This window comes from Megascapheus bottae, chromosome 6 (assembly GCF_031878675.1).
Source record: "Megascapheus bottae isolate mThoBot1 chromosome 6, mThoBot2.hap1, whole genome shotgun sequence".
NCBI classification, from domain to species: Eukaryota; Metazoa; Chordata; class Mammalia; order Rodentia; family Geomyidae; genus Megascapheus; species Megascapheus bottae.
The window spans coordinates 10,751,048-10,767,516 of record NC_143514.1 but is presented as its reverse complement, the minus strand read 5'-3'; the positions used below and the strand labels follow the sequence as shown (position 1 = coordinate 10,767,516).

The window sequence follows — 16,469 nt, the reverse complement described above, 5'->3', positions numbered from 1 at the left end:
TTAACTATGACTTTGCCCTGACTTTTGAGTTTGATGCATTCCCACTGATCAAGGTTTTCTTTGATTGATTGTGTTTGTGACTCTTTATTTGGAAAGTTTCAATATGTTCCCAGGAGTCCTAGAGTTTTCCCTACACCTTTCTCTAAGTTTCATGGTTTCCAGTTTTACATTGAAGTCTTAGCTCCACTACAAATTGATGCTAGTACAATGGTGACATGTAAGGATCTAGTTTCAGTTTTCTTCATGTGGATATCCAGTTTTGTCAGGACCTGTTTTTGACAGGCTGTCATTATTGCAGTTTATGTCTTTTACTGCCTTATGTAATATTATTAGATGGAAGTAGGCTGGAGATTTGTTTCTAGGTCTTGTTTTCTATCCCACTAGTCTCAGGTCTATTTTTGTGCCAGTACCAAGCTTTTTTCATTACTATGGTTTTTTAGTTTGATATTGTTATTCCTCCAATAGTGTTCTGCCTGCCGTGTTCTGCCTGCCATTAAGGATTGCTTTTGCTATTTGTTTCTTGTTATTTCATGAAATTTTGGATTGCTTTCTCTATCTCTTTGAAGTGCATTGTTGGAGGTTTGATGGGTATTTCAACTATGTCATTTTTGTTACACACACACACTCACACCCACACACTTACACTCACAGTCCCCATAAAGAAACAAAACCACAGAAAACTCAAGCCAAGCTGATGGCTCACACCTTTACTTCTAGCTACATCGGTGGGTAAGATTTGAGGATTGTAGTTTAAAGCCAGGGCCTGGAATTTGGCCTAGTGGTAGAGTGCTTGCCTAGCATGCACGAAGACCAGGGTTCAATTCCTTGGTACCACATACATAGAAAAAAAGCTGGAAGTGGTGCTGAGGCTCAAGTGGTAGAGCTCTAACCTTGAGAAAGTCCAAGGACAGTGCTCAGGCCTTGAGTTCAAGCCCAGGACTGGCAAAAAAAAGAAGCGAGCCTGGAGAAGGAAATTCCCTGAGATTCTAATCCCCAATTAATTACAAAAGCTCAGGGATAGCACCCAGGCTCTGAGTTCAAGCCCTGGGTGCTATGTCTTAGCTTTTCTCCTCAAGACTAGGAGTCTACCACTTGAGCCATGCATTCACTACTATTTTTTTTTTGGTGTTTAATTGGAAACAAGAAGGTCACAGACTTTTCTATCCCTACTGGTTTGAGAAAGAGATCCTCAAATCTCAGCCTCCCCATTGCTAGGATTATAAGTGTGAGTTGGTTACTACATTTTAAAAGGGGACACTATTTTTTTCTACATATTCGGACAAAATGCATTTCAAAAGAAGACTATGCACAATTCCTGAGTTGAGAATGAATATGACAACTAATAACTATATACCGAAATTTTACACTATTTTAAATGGTTATTTAATATATTAAATTACATATCTGGCTGGGTGCTCAGGAGGCTGAGCACAAAAGTCCATGAGACTCTAATCTCCGATTAACCACCAGAAAACCAGAAGTGGTGCGGTGGCTAAAGCGGTGGGGTGTTGGCCTTGAGCTGAAGGGCTCAGGAACAGCACCCAGCCTCAGAGTTCAAGTCCCATGAACAATCAAAAAAGAAATTACATGTCTGTAGAGGTATTTGTTTTTATTTAGCTATGTATCTGATTTATCTTCCTTTAAAAAAAGTTCTATAACCACAAGGGTATCCTTTGTCCAAATCATACTTTTTCAAATGTGATCTAAATATATGTGTGTGTGTGTGTGTGTGTGTGTGTGTGTTTCCACTCTTAAGTAGACCATAATTCAATTTTCATAATTCATTTAGTTAGCATCCTCCAATTTAGTGCTGTAAATCATTATTCATTAATCATTCTATTACAGGTGAATTGTTAAAAGATCACCTTTTAGGAGTTTTTGGAATATGCTGGAAGCATTTTTAGAAAATATATGATCTTCAAAATTTGTATTTCTCAGACTTTTCTTCAAGAGTCATGTAGAACTTTTATACTCATCTGTGAAATATATTTAAACCAAATTATTTTTACTTTTGTGGGTCTTCCTCTCATGAGTTGTCGGTCTTATACAATGAAATCTGACATTTGGGCCCTAGAATCATTTAACAGTAAAAACACATAGGAGATGTACTTTTCTGTCAGAACTTGTTGCTGAGTACACACAGCCAGGTGCAGTTCAAAGTGCTACCTGCTGCTTGAGCAAGTGATTTGCATGACAGGCCTGGGAAGGAAAATGATGCTGACCCTGACCTCCCATTACAGAGTAGTTAATGATTAGATGGCTTAACCATCTAACTGCTGATGGGTAGGAAATGGGGATCCCTTTGTCCCTTGAAACAGAAACAAAAAGCAACAACACTGAGATAAAGGAAGGACAGAATTCTGTTAAAATCCTTTCAATTTCTAGTGGGAGTTTGTTACTGTTGTATTGTTTTATTTTTTACTCTTTTGCTAAGATCTTTCCCTTCCCACCATCCCCACCCCCTTGCAATTTCCTTTTGAGTCTGTGAAGTACAATCTTTGCTTTTGAGAACAAGCAAGTATATACAAAATATCCTTGTTTTTCAGAGACAGACCAACCAGTTTGATGGGGAAGAGTACGTATGTTAATAATTACTCAATCCCAAACCTTGTGTGTCAAGTGAAGACCATGTTGAGTTCCTCTAGAAGTTCATAGGGGCTAAATGACATGGAGAAGAGGGAGGGACTCTTTTTTTAATCTTTGGAAGAAACTGGTTCCTAATGAGAATTTGGAGATAAAATGGCATTTAGACTAGCATGAAGAGACATAGGTGCAAATTTGTTCTTCCATGAGATTTACTAAGCAACAAATAGGTTAAATTGGAGTTGGAGTAGACTGTGGATGAAGACCGAGGTTTCTATTAACACACACAAATACACACACACACACACACATACACACGGGAGTTTCTGAAGGATGTTTGCCATATAAGAAGCAATCAGGTGCAGACCTGATTGACAGACAGTACTGTTTCAGTCTTGAGTTTTTCCTCATGGTTGGTCTGGGACTGCAAGCCTACCTCTGTCTTGTTTTTAGCTGAGATCACATGTGGTATCTGTCACCATGTTTTGTGCAATGATAGATATGAGTCTCTATAATTTTCCCCCTGATCTGTGACCTCCCTGATACGCTTTTCTACATAATGACTTACTATTGATGGGCCTTTTTGTTTAGCTGTTGTATAGTTGATGTCAATTAGTGATTTATAATGGTTTTAAGAAGCTGAACATCATATTATTCAATTTATTGATTTAAAAAATAGTCTACACTCAGTCCAGCATCTGTTTCCATCTTTCTCCTTAAGTACAATTTTTCCCAGCTTTTTTTGACATTTTTTTATTTTTAACATGGCAGTGCATATTTAGCCTCTCTTGAATTGAGATGAATTATCTTTTGTCTTTAGTAGCTAGCTCTTTGTAACTCAGTGTTATATAGTTGTATGTTATTTTCATATTTTTTGCATTTTGGGTATCTCTTTAAAAGTGTTTGAACCTGATTTTATTTTTAAATCCTTTAATAAAAGCGTATAAGTAGTATCAATGTCAGCATCCATACTATTAATGTTTTATTGTCCAGATGATTTAAAAAAAGACTTTGAAAAGCTTATGTTAAATTTATTGTTTTTATTTTCACCTTATTTTCTTAAATTTAAGCAGACTGTATAATATCTCCTTTGGATGTTCTGCAGCTTTTCTTCTCCTTTATTTTAAAAATCTTTGAAATTTTCTCAGCAAGAAAAATTTATTTCTGCTGAAGGGTGCATCATCAGCCAGAAATCTGGCGAAGAAGCACCTGCAGTTTCTTCTTGATAAAGTTTAGAATCAATGTGGCTCTATTTATAATCTTAATAAAACATTACTTTTAGTTGGAAGCAAGTACCAATCACATTTGCTCTACTGGTAGTAAAAACCTTTAAATTTTGGTTTTAGATGCGCATATACTTTTCCAAACCCGTATGTTAGATGCATGTTATTTCACAAGGTTTGGTATGCGAGGGTGGAGTGTTGGGGAGATAGTTGTGGGGGGACTGAGGTTATGGGGGTGGAGCATCCATGATTATGTCAGTAATAGAGAGCTTGCTCATCCCCTCTCCTGGCAAGAAGACAGTAAGCAGAAACCAAATTACACATGGCAGACTTCCAAGCCAGCCGAACTGAGAAATAATGATCTGTCACTCAGTTGATGGGATTCTGGGGTAGTCGGGGAATGTAATGTCTATGTGAGACCAAGTCACCAGCTTAGTTATGTTCTTCAGTAAAAATTCTATGGTTATCAGGGTGCTGGTGGCTCATGCTTGTCATCCTAGCTCCTCAGGAGGCTGACATCTGAAGAATGCAGTCTGCAGCCAATAGAAGTCTATAAGGTAGCATGTACAAATGCAAAAAAAAAAATAAAAAGAAAGAAAGAAAAAAAAGAAAAAAGCATGATGAGTTTTGTTACCTGTTTTTAAACCTCATACAGGAAAAGTAGGAAATGTCCTATAGAAAACTCAAGCTATACCAGCAAAAAGAAAATGTCAACCTAACTGTAATCCAGTAGAATTTGGTACATCAATATAGGCCTATAAGTCAAACTATCAGTTTATGTGTGAGATCTTACAGGTTAGAATTATGGAAAGTGGTAAGTAGTATCAAACACAAGATATTTGTTTACTGTTTAAAATGCAAAGGGAAGGGCTAGGAGTTTGGCCTGGTGATAGAGTGCTTGCCTAGCATGCATGAAGACCAGGGATCGATTCCTTGGTACCATATACATAGAAAAAAACCAGGGAGTGATGCTGTGGCTCAAGTGGTAAAGTGCTAGCCTTGAGAAAGCCCAAGGACAGTTTTCAGGCCCTGAGTCCAAGTCCCAAGACTGGCAAAAAAAAATACAAATAGGAAAAGGAACTTAATGGTACATTACATTTGGTGAATCAATATTGGATTATAAAATACATGAACTTATTTAGGCATTGGACGTGTTGGCCAAATAGCTTCCTGTAATTGTAATTCAAGCTGGTGAATGATACTGAAGTTCCAGCATTGTGGGCTCAGGGTTCGTACTTTGATTTGTGCAATGTGATGCAACATGGAAGCCTGTACATTGCAGGATTCTAGGTGTTTCTGGGAATGGAGGTAGCAGACAAATCAGGGTCTACACAGAAGTCATTCCCTTTCATCTATACTTTTGTCCTCCTTTAGCACTACATGAAGTTAGTGCAGTTAAATTTCCTCCAGTCTTCCTTTTCTGCCTTTCCAAATCACCAGTCCATTTTTCCTGTGCTACTAAAAAATGATTGGAGGGTTGGGAGTTTGGCCTAGTGATAGAGTGCTCACCTAGCATGCACAAAGCCCTGGGTTCAATTCCTTGGTACCACATACAAGAAAAAAGCTAGAAGTGGTGCTGTGGCTCAAGTGATAGAATGCTAGCCTTGATAAAACCGAAGGACCGTGCCCAGGCCCTGAGTTCTAGCCCCAGAACTTGCAAAAAAAATAAGAAAATGTTCGGGAAACCCAAAGGCCAAATTTCTTGATGAGAGAAATGTTTCTTCCATAAGTAATAACTGTGTAACAGAAAGAGTTAATGGTCCTTGAAAAGTGCTCAATTTATCCAGATTGGGGATCCTGTGACCCTGTCAGGAGGTGGCCTTGTCACTTCTTAGGAGGAGTGTAATTTAGCATTTGCTTGTTTTATTCTGAAAGGTGCTTCCTTATTGAGGATATTGACTTTTAGTTTTTAAAAGTCTCATTTTGGAAACTAGTTTTTCATCACGTCCCTCAACCACTCGTGTCTTGCACTTTTATTTTATATCACTTTTCATTTGGGATATTATGAAGTCAAATCCTTGGTAAGTATTCTCCCCAATCCAATTTACTTTTGCCCAACATCCATTGGATTCAACTCACTGCCTTTTTGCAAAAGGTTAACCCAATATTTCATGTTAGGTCGTATTTTTCCATTTTTTCTGCTCTGGGAAAGAAAAGTTACTATGATAAGCAGCCAACAAATTACATTCAAAATGTTTACTTGCAAAAGTTGCATTACTATGACGACACAGATAAATATAATCATTTATCACAATATAGATTATGGAAATAACTAAAATGCAGCCATCTTTTATTTTTAATGCTTCCTGGCTTGCTTTAAATGTTAGTCAGAGAACCTTTAAAATGTCATGATTTTATTTATCAATTTTGAATTATGAAATGAAATTATCCATGTTTCAATCCCAAATAAATAAGCAAAAAAGAATTGTGTGTGTGTGTCTGTGTGTCTGTGCGTATATCAGTCTTAGGGGTTTAACTGAGGTCCTAGGTGCTATCCCTGAGCTTTTGTGCTCAAGGTTAGTGTTCCTCCACTTGAGCCATACAGCTCCACTTCCAGTTTTGTGTGCATGTGTGTGTGTGTGCATGTGTGGATGGAACTAATTCTTATAGATTTTCCTGCCCAGTCTGGCTTAGCATGGAGAACCTCAGATCTGAGCCTTCTGAGTAGCTAGAATTACAAGCATGAGCGACCATGAGCTAGGATTACAGGGGTAAGACCACAGCAACTGACATAAAGTTGCTATTTGCCTGATACATATTCAGTCATTCTACTTTCGTTTTACTGAATTTAAGCTGTCTTTCCTAGTGACAGCACATAGTGGGAAGTTGCATTTTTTAAAAAATCCATACTGATAGTATTTATTATCAATTTGTTTTTGTTTTTGCCATTTGTTCATTTGTTTTCTCTCTCTCTCCGTCCCTCTCTCTCCCTCCTTCCCTCCCTCCCCCCCCTCACCCATCTATTAAGCCAGGGCTTGAATCCAGGGCCTTACTATGTTAGAAAGTGTCTACTAAACTTTTAGCCTTATATTTTATACCCCTCTTTTTTCTCTGGTATATGCAATAATATGCTTTCATTTACTCAGACATCTACCATGTATCTTTATTAGTTCTTTATTCCACTAATGATATTTTTATGTTTCAGTTATTATATTTTTCAAGTTTCAGAATGCTGGTTCTTTTATATAAGTTATATGCTTGTGCTTGGTGAGTGAGACAGTACAGTCATACTGTCATAATAGCTATGTCAAATCTTTGTTAATGGCTGGGAATGTGGCTTAGTGGTAGAGTTCTTGTCTAGCAGGCATGAAGCCCTGGGTTTGATTCTTCAGTACCACAGAAACAGAAAATGCTAAAAGTTGTGCTGTGGCCTAAGTGGTCGAATATAAGCACTGAGCAAAAGAAGCTCAAGGACAGGACCCAGGCTCTGACTTCAAGTCCCAGGACTGACCTAAATAAATAAATAAATCTTTATTAAATGTGAACTTGGGGCCAGGTGCGTAGTCTAGTGGTAGAGTGCTTACCTAGCATAAATGAAGCCCTGGGTTTGATTCCTCCATACACATACTCAGAAAAAGCCAGAAGTGGTACTGTGGCTCAAGTGGCAGAGTATTAGCCTTGAGCAAAAAGTGTCCAAGGACAGTGCTCAGGACCTGAGTTCAAGCCTCAGGACTGGCAAAAATAAAAAATAAAACATGAACTGAAGCCTCTCGAAGTTACTTTTATTTTTTGGCAGTATTGTGGTTTGAACCTTTCTTTGCTTTAGTTATTTTTCCTGTAGTCTCCATTTTTTAGAGTAAGTCTGTTTGTGCTCCAGTGTGAGCCTCTGACATTGCTAGAAGGTACAGCCTTTGAGAGCAGTGTTTTTGTCAGAGTGCCTGTTCCCTTCTCCCTGACCTCTGTGTTGTACTGTGTGATGGTATTGTCCCAGCTCTTATCTTGAATATTGAAATCGATATATATTGTAGTATAAGGTGATCCAGTTGAATTTGGAAGATAATTTTTGTAGTAGTAAGTTTAAATTAGGATTTCCATGTCCACTTGAGGGTTTATCTTAGCTGTCTTTGTCACTCTTTCTAGCCATGGAACTATCTGCCTTAGTTTATTGTTCTCAAAAGTCTCTCAGCCTTTTAATTGTCTACTATCAACACCTTAATTGTCTGGCATTGAGGGGGTGATGAGGGATTGGAGGAATTGCTCACACCCCTAATCTTCTCTGCTTCTGAGAATCATGGTTCAAAGTCAGTCCAGGCTAAAAATGTTCCCATTGGAAAGCAGCATTTTAGTGTATTTTCAGCAACCTTTTCATGTCTTCAGGGATACAGCTATTAATGAGACTTAGGATAAAAGGGAAGACTTAGTGGGCAGAGAGTGAGTACTCACGTATAGTTAAAGGAGTGAGTAGAGTTCAAACAGCCCTCCTTACACTGGTGGCTGGTTCAGAGGTGACATGGATAGTTTGGTGGCCTGTTGTGTCAGGACTGATCAGGTGAGCCTATTTAAAATAAGAGTCTTCAATGGCTGGTAAGTAATCCTAGCCTTTTTGGATTCTAAGATGGCTCCAAAGTGATTACAAGCCACTTAGTGCCTACTCTTGGGACTCATACACCCAGTTCAACATTCCCATGGCCCCTTTCTCTAATTCTACCTTAATCAGATTCTACTTCTTGCTGTGGTTGCGAAGTCTCTGGATTCCATTTTAACTCCACTTGAGTTTTTGGGATGTTTCTAGCTTAGAAAACATGTCATATCAGGAATTCCATTTCCTTTTGACATCAGACTTCACATGCTGCCCCATTTTGTAATGGAGGAAACCAGAGACCAATAAGAATATGGGTGGCACTCTGGCTCCAGTGGTAGAATGCTACCCTTGAGCTGAAGAGATTAGGGACAGTGCCTAGGCCCAGAGTTCAAGCTCCATAACCAAAGGGGGAAAAAAGAGTATCAGTGTTTTATTGAAGGATTCAGAGATCAATTATCAGTAGAGACTGAAACCATTCATAGCATCAGTGGTTTTCTCAACTGCTTGCCATTTCTCTAAAATTTTGGTCCTTCTCAGTTTTTCAACAAAATCATTATTGTATTAGGATTATTCTTACACAGATCCTCTTTAAAAGTCAGCTATCCTTAGTTTCCTTAAATATCATCATGTCAATTTTGGATCATTTTCTAATTTCTTTAGATTACATATAATCTTGTTTTATTTTCTGTCTCATGGATCAAAAGAATTTCAGTTCCTTTGTTTAGGGAGAAATGGTGAAACTCTACATAAAAATAAATTCTTTTTTTCCCTGATACTTTATTTTCTTGAAGTAACGTTATGCAGTTTAATTAACATAGATTTATTATTTTTGCTAAGTAGAGAAAATCATTCCTTTTTGTTGTTACTGCTTTTTTTTTTTTTTTTTAGATTTAACATTCTTTTAAATGCTCACCCATTGACACGTGTTTATGCTCCTCCTAGAACATCCTGGCTTTAAATCCTCGACCACAAACTCATGCAACTCTACGTTCCACTACAGCCAAGAAATTGGACAAAAAACACTGGAAAAGAAATCCTGATAAGGACTGTTTTGTGAGTATCAATGATCCATGATTCCTTGCTGGAAATTATCTCTTCTTCTCTATGTAAAAGAAACATTTACTTATACTTACAAATACAATAAATACGCAAGAGATACAACTGTAACTTCTTTTTTCTATTTGTGATATACTTGAACACTCTCAAGACTATGTTTACTTTAAATGTTTTAAATATCTTGTGAAACTCTTAACATTCGAAATACATTTAATTTGGTGCCCAAATTTTATTTATCTAAAATATTTGTTTTTCTTAAAAAAATTGCTTTCTTGTATAAAAGCCAGGTACTTTTGTATGGCTCATACCTATAATCCCAGTTCCTCAGGAGGCTGAAATCTGAGGACTGCAGTTCAATGCCAATCCAGAAAGGAAAGTTTGTGGGATTCTTAACTCCAGTTACCCAACAAAAAATCTGGGTGTGTAGGAGTGGCTCAAATTGTACAGTACTGGCCTTGAAGGAAAAAACTAAGAGCCCAGGCTCTGAGTTTAAGTGCTAGTATCCCCCACATACCAAAAGGAAAGAATTTTATATAATGTCACTATGATGCAAGGGTTCTTGTATTACAGGCATAGTCTGACTGAAGAAGGAAATGGATGCACTATCATCTACAATAAGCTCTTAGCAAATAACTGGACTCTAGATATTTAATGTACTTGTAATATTCCCAGGTGAGACTCAGAAGTACATTTTCTCTGGATGATTGTGTTTCTGGGACTGGAAGTGAGTATTAGTTATAATCTCAGAGATAATATTTAGATAACAACTTAGGTCTATATAAATCTTCCCATTTGGAAAACAAAATTTCCTATTAAATTTCTCCAAAATGGATTTGTTCCCTGTTATAATTAGACCATTAGTAGGCTGAGTTTATTTGACATTAGAGATTTTGATGTTGTGTACATATAGTTTTATAAGGTGTACAGTTTTAGTGTATGGTATCTTTTCCCTCTCTACATTCCAGTGAAGCCAGTTGAGAATATATACTCACATATGTGAGTTTATTTCTTTTTTTTTTGTCACTAGTGACTCAGCAGGACCATAGAGGAAAAAAGGTGGCATAGAAAATGCCACTGTCACCTGAAACACACCTGGCCTGGAGTTTAGTTTCCCAGGCCCCAGTTGTACAGGTATTGTATTTTACCATGACATTTCCAGTACTGGCATTTTCAAGGACACAAGGGTAGTTCAAATTGTATCAAATGATAGCTTAGTTATATGCTAAGCTATATTGTGACCTCGTATAGTGATGGGGATTAATTAAATCTTTTTAAAATTTATTATCTTTAAGTAGTTGAACAAGGGAGGTGCCTCATAATAAAACAGTTTATGAATATAATACATCCTGATCAGTGTCACCCCCTTTCAGCAGTTTTACATCCTCCTCCTTTGACTTGCCCTATCCCTTACATCTCTTAATTTTGTGATACATATGATGAATTTTTTTTTGTCTTTCCTTTTTTTGGCACTGGGGATCGAACCCAGGACGTTGCACTTCCTAGGCAAGTGCTTTACCACTGAGCTGCATCCAGCCCATATAATGAATTCTTGACTGAATTCTCTTCCCCTTCTCCCCTTTACTCTTCCTCCCCTCTCTCATTGGCCCCACTCACCTCTTGCATGTACAGCTTTCCTGGTGTTGATTTGGTTGGGCTTTGACTTAGTCTTTCTAAAAGATTATACTATTTGAGCTTTCCATAAAGTATTTTTTCATATATTTTTATTGTTATTAATAGAAGAGTTACATTATATTCACCAGATAGAAGGTACATTACTTCACAAACATTGAAACCCTTTCTCATGTTTTGATCTCCATTTCCCTCTCACTACCCCGCCCCTCATCTTGTTTTCCCCCTTTCTCTATCTGATTTCAAATACCAAATACGCATATATACAATATATCAGAAAACAAGGTGAAATACTGTAACAATATGAGATAACCAAGGGACAGCAAAAGAGATGAGAGATAACATAGTACAATAAGGACAACAAACATCCATAGAGTATTATACTTCAGCCAGTTCATGTATAACCACTTGGTTATGGCCCATCTTAACCTGTTTACTTCTAGATCAGTAGGTATATTCTAGCTATCACAAATGAAACTATGTAATTTTTCTTTCTCTGGGTCTGGCTTACTTCACTTAATATATTTTTCCACAATTCTTTCCAATTTTTTTGAATGGAAGGTCTTTTTAAAATTAAACGACTAATTTTTATTGTAAAGGTGAGGTACAGAGCAGTCACGTAAGATGGACAGTTTTGTTAGTAAGATAATAATCTCGTTTCTGTTCAATTATCCATTTCTTGTTTTCTCCTACTCTATCCCAACACCCTGCCCCCTCCCCAGGTTGTAAAGTTCATTTCCAACATAGGGTCTTGTGAGTATCACTGTGGAATTGATTCACCTTTTGTCCCACCACTTAAGTGGTTACCTTTCCTGTCCCCAAATCAGATAAACTTATATACAAGACAGAGGTACTGTGACCACAGGGAATAAACTAGAGGCAAGAAGAAAGAACTGTAAATAATACACTAAAAATATTGCACACACAATAATCTTATTTCCATATTTTAGAGCTCATTTCAATTAGCATCATAGTCATTGAGTTATTGTGATTCTCTGTTAGGACTATCCTAGATGTATACTAATTATTATAAATGAGGGTGCCTATTTTGGGGGTCTGACCTGCTTCACTTTTCCAAGTCTTTTCATTTTCTTACGAATGGAATGAGGTCATTCTTCCTGAGGGAAGCATAGAATTCCATTATGTAAATGTACCATATTTCCTTGATCCTACAAATGAAAGGTCTTTGAGAGAAATGAATAGTTGTTTAATTTTCAAGCTTACGCATTAAAAGATGATCAGCTTTTAATCTCTTGTTTTAAGATGTGAGACCTATAATCTAGAGTAATTTGACGATTTTTCAGAAGACTTCTATTTATAAATAGTCAAATTGTTGATTCTTAGAGATTTTCTACAGAAACTATTTAGAAACCGAGACTTTGTTTAGTAGGATCGCTATGTAATTCGTATTTTTTTTTTTTGCCAGTCCTAGGCGTGAACACAGGGCCTGAGCACTGTCCTTGGACTTTCTCAAGGCTGGAGCTCTACCACTTGAGTCTCAGTACCACTTCTGGCTTTTTTCTATGAATGTGATATTGAGGGATCTTAACCTGGGTCTTTGTGTATGCTAGGCAAGCACTCTACCACTAGGCCAAACTCCTGGCCTATTGTTATTAGTATTTTTTAAAATGATCTTTATTCCATAATGTTATTCTATTCTTTCAACCTGTTTAAAGAAATATATAATTGGCTCAGGTGCAGAATTTCTTAATGATATGCTCTACTTTTTACTCATAATTATTTTTATTGTGAGTTCCACTAGAATATAAAGCTTGGGGTGACAGGAATTTTTGTGTTTTAATTATCTTGTGTGTGAGCTGTTAGTTTTCTTTTCCCCCCTTAGCCCAGTTCCAGCTTCTCAAACATGATTAGGCCCATTTTTGTTCATTAACTATTTCTTGGGAAAGCATGAATGAGTATATGAATAAGCTTCTCCTTTTTCTTCTTTAAGACTTAAAGGTTATGTTCTTTCTGATTTTTTTGTTTGCCCTTTCTGGGGTTTGAACTCAGGACCTGGCCACTTTTCTTGAGCTTTCTCAAGGCTTGTGTTCTACTACTTGAGCCACAGAACCACTTCTAGCTTTTTCTGCGTATGTGATACTGAGGAACTGAATCTAGGGCTATTGTGCATGCCAGGCAAACATCTACTACTAAACCACATTCTGGGCCCAAGATTATGTTCTTGAAGTGTGATGCTTGGCAGTTCTTTGAGTATTGCCTTTCCTTTTGTCCATGACTCAAGGGAATGGTTCACATTTGTTCCTTGAGTCTCTTGATAATGACTACACTGAAACACTGTTAAACCATTTACTGAAACTCTAAAATTACTTAGTGCTGCAGGCAAATCTAGAATTCAGATTGATTTTTTCAGAATACTCCCTTCACTTCCTGACAAAGGATAGATAAAATGATGATGAAATAGATAAACAGGAGTAAAGGAAAGTATGGGTTAGAATAGTTAGGTTTCTATAGATAACTTTTCATGTTCAGACAAAGTCCCTGACTACCAAGTGAGAAACTCTCATTTATCTGTTTTGATTTTGACGGATTTTCTGACTATTTTGCCTTAACTTTGCATTGTTGTGCAGACTCACCTTTCTTGCATAACAGTGTCAGGATCTGAAGGTTGTAAGGGTCTTGGAAATCTCGAGTCTGTCCTACTTCCTGGCTACTTTTCTTCCTGCTATCTTCATTGCTTTGATGTTCCAACCTCCACACTTCAAGTGCTGTATTAAATGCTCCCCAAAGATGAATAAAACCTACAAAATTGGTCGCCTAAATTTGTTAAATGAGACACAATTTGGTTCTAATAAATAAATTATAGACTTCTTAGAATATATGCATGTGTTTGTGCCATAGAACTGCCCTAAGAATGGCAATTTGAGAATTTTTGCCCAGGAATTTCTTCACTTGGCAGTTTGATATCATTCATGGATTAATTGGAAATTCTGAATTCAGTAGGGGATTTACACTGGCAAATGTGTTTATACTGGTTAATGAAGCACGAAGCAGTTATTTCCAGTGTCTTTTAAGCAGGTGTTCCATAACTGCTGTTTATTTTTGCCATTTTGAAAAATGTTGAACTGTCCTAATTACATAAATATTCTACACTCATTTTCCATGAGCAATTTTTGAAGACCAGAAAACGTTATGAATCAGAAAGTTTATCTCTGTGAAAGTGAATAGGAAATGCAGTTAAATATGCTGAATTGTTAGATCAGTTTTTAAGAATTTTTAGCAAATTTGTTTGATACATGGTATGCAATAGGCAGTCCGGTTTTTAAAAGAAAATAAAAAATATAATGGGTGTTTAAAATTTGTAATCTTCAATCTTATTTCAGTCTGAGTACTTTTTTATTAAAAGATTTAATTAATACTGATTTTTTAACATCATATTTCAAATGTCAGGTTTAACAAACAAGTATTCAAGACTGGAATCTCTATGATCACTGGCACATAAATTTAAGAATAAAATTAAAATTAAGCCAGTCTATAGTCACAGATACATATCAATCTATATAACATATCAATATTATAGAGTATATATCCCATCATTGATTTGTATGTCTGTATAGTTATATCTCCAAATTCATGTCAATGTCTTTGAATATCTAAGTATTGGCTAGTCTGATTGGGGTAAGGTAGTATCTTAGGGTTGTTTCTGAATGTTTTTTTAATTAAAATAATTTTTTAAACATATACTTTCCTCCTTTTTTCTCTTAATTTTCATTAGTTTTTGTTTACATGGCACTGAGGAATTGAACCCAGGCCATTCTGCATGCTAAGCTAGCACTCTACAACTAAACCACATTCTAGCCCCTAAGTACTTTTACTTAGCTTTCTGAATCAACTTTGAGTAAGTTTTATATTTTATCTCCAGTTGTAGGTGAAGGGACTCCCCAAACTCTCCTACCACTAAATGTTGGAACTATGGATTGAACTCATGTAATCTAGCAGAAGAGGTCTTTTAAGCAGAATGATTTGTACAGGACATAAAAATAAACCATTGATTTTGTTCTTTACAGATATTAAAAATGACTAGGCAATAAAATAGGTTTTGGTTCTTTTATCCTGTGCACAGAATAAAACATTTATGATCTGTCTGCAGTAGGCAGAGCACTGTGTTTCAGCTTACTTTGCTGGAATTAATGCAATATGTTACAGACCTCAAGAAGTTCTCACTTCTCTTCAAGTGAGAATGGTACCTTTCCGAGGAAAATTATCAAGGTGAGTCAGTCAAAGCTGTTTTTTTGATGAGCCATTCTGGCTTTTAGTGTGGAAGATGGGTTTGGAGAGAAAGATAGGAGGCCAGGTCTTTAGGTTAATGTAGAACATTAGAAGGCATTTGACAAAGACCAGAGGAAGAATGGTGTAGGAGAGAGGGCAGCATGGATAGATACAGGAAGGAAAATAAATATGGCTTGGGAATTCAAGTTGTGAGCCCATTTTGTTGTTTGTAGAGTAGAATAGGAAGTAACCAATGAGATTGAGATTGTGTGAAATTTTCATGTCTGTCTATCATTCGGTTAGATATTAAATTTATAACTCAGTACAGGGCCTAAGATGAACATGTTATATAGGTGGTAATTAAAAGCCTATAGGTAGAATTTCCCTGGAAGTATGTGTGGAATAAGAGAGTAGAGAACATTGGGATTAGGGTAGGAAGTAGGGCTAGGCTAGGGAGAAACAGGCTGCAGGTACAAAACATGAGAGACTATCATAAAATTCACTGATCAAGCTAAGTAATCAAGAAAGTAGAAGGAAACAAAACACATTGCTTCAGGCCCTGAGGCAGCTCAGCTTGGCACTGCACCCTGCCTGTAATGAGCAGGCAGAGATGAGAAGCAAAGTCTCATAGGAGGTGTGGTAAGAACACAGTTTGAGGGTGTCTGCCAGGAATGAGAGGGTGATATAGTGTTTTTTTTTCCTAATATATGATTGCTTATGTCGCAAATGTAATAATAATAATAATTATTATTATTATTATTTTGCCAGTCCTGGGCTTGAGCTCAGGGCCTGAGCACTGTCCTTGGGCCTTCTCAAGGTTAGAGCTCTACCACTTGAGCCACAGCACCACTTCTGGCTTTTTTCTATGTATGTGGTACTGTGGAATCAAACCTCGGCCTTTGTGCATGCTAGGCAAGCACTCTACCACTAGTCTAAGCTCCCAGCTCAGGTAATTAATTTTTATGCTTTTGGAAATGATCCTTAAGATAGTATCTTTTCTACTGGGTCCATTTTTTTCCTCTTGAGTTTACTTGACTAACACTGTCATTTACTTAGCTTCGTCTTGCAGACACTTGGCTCTGTTGAAGTCAATATAGAATGCAAGTCCCAGGACTGGTATACCAAATTAACAATGTGGAGTTTACGCACAAACAAAATGAACTTTTGACTGGATTCAGCAGTGTAGTGACAGTGATCTAAAACAGCTTTTCTCAGGCTAGAACTAATAG

General features: G+C 36.9%; 1 protein-coding gene across 1 annotated transcript in view; it reads left to right on the top strand.

The window, feature by feature from the left end:
* Dpyd (dihydropyrimidine dehydrogenase) overlaps positions 1-16,469 on the top strand; it is an 800,444-nt gene that overhangs the window by 32,487 nt on the left and 751,488 nt on the right. Inside the window, exon 2 of the mRNA XM_090333954.1 lies at positions 9,271-9,381. Within this exon, the coding sequence (XP_090190080.1) occupies positions 9,271-9,381 (111 nt within the window). The remainder of the gene's footprint in view (positions 1-9,270; positions 9,382-16,469) is intronic.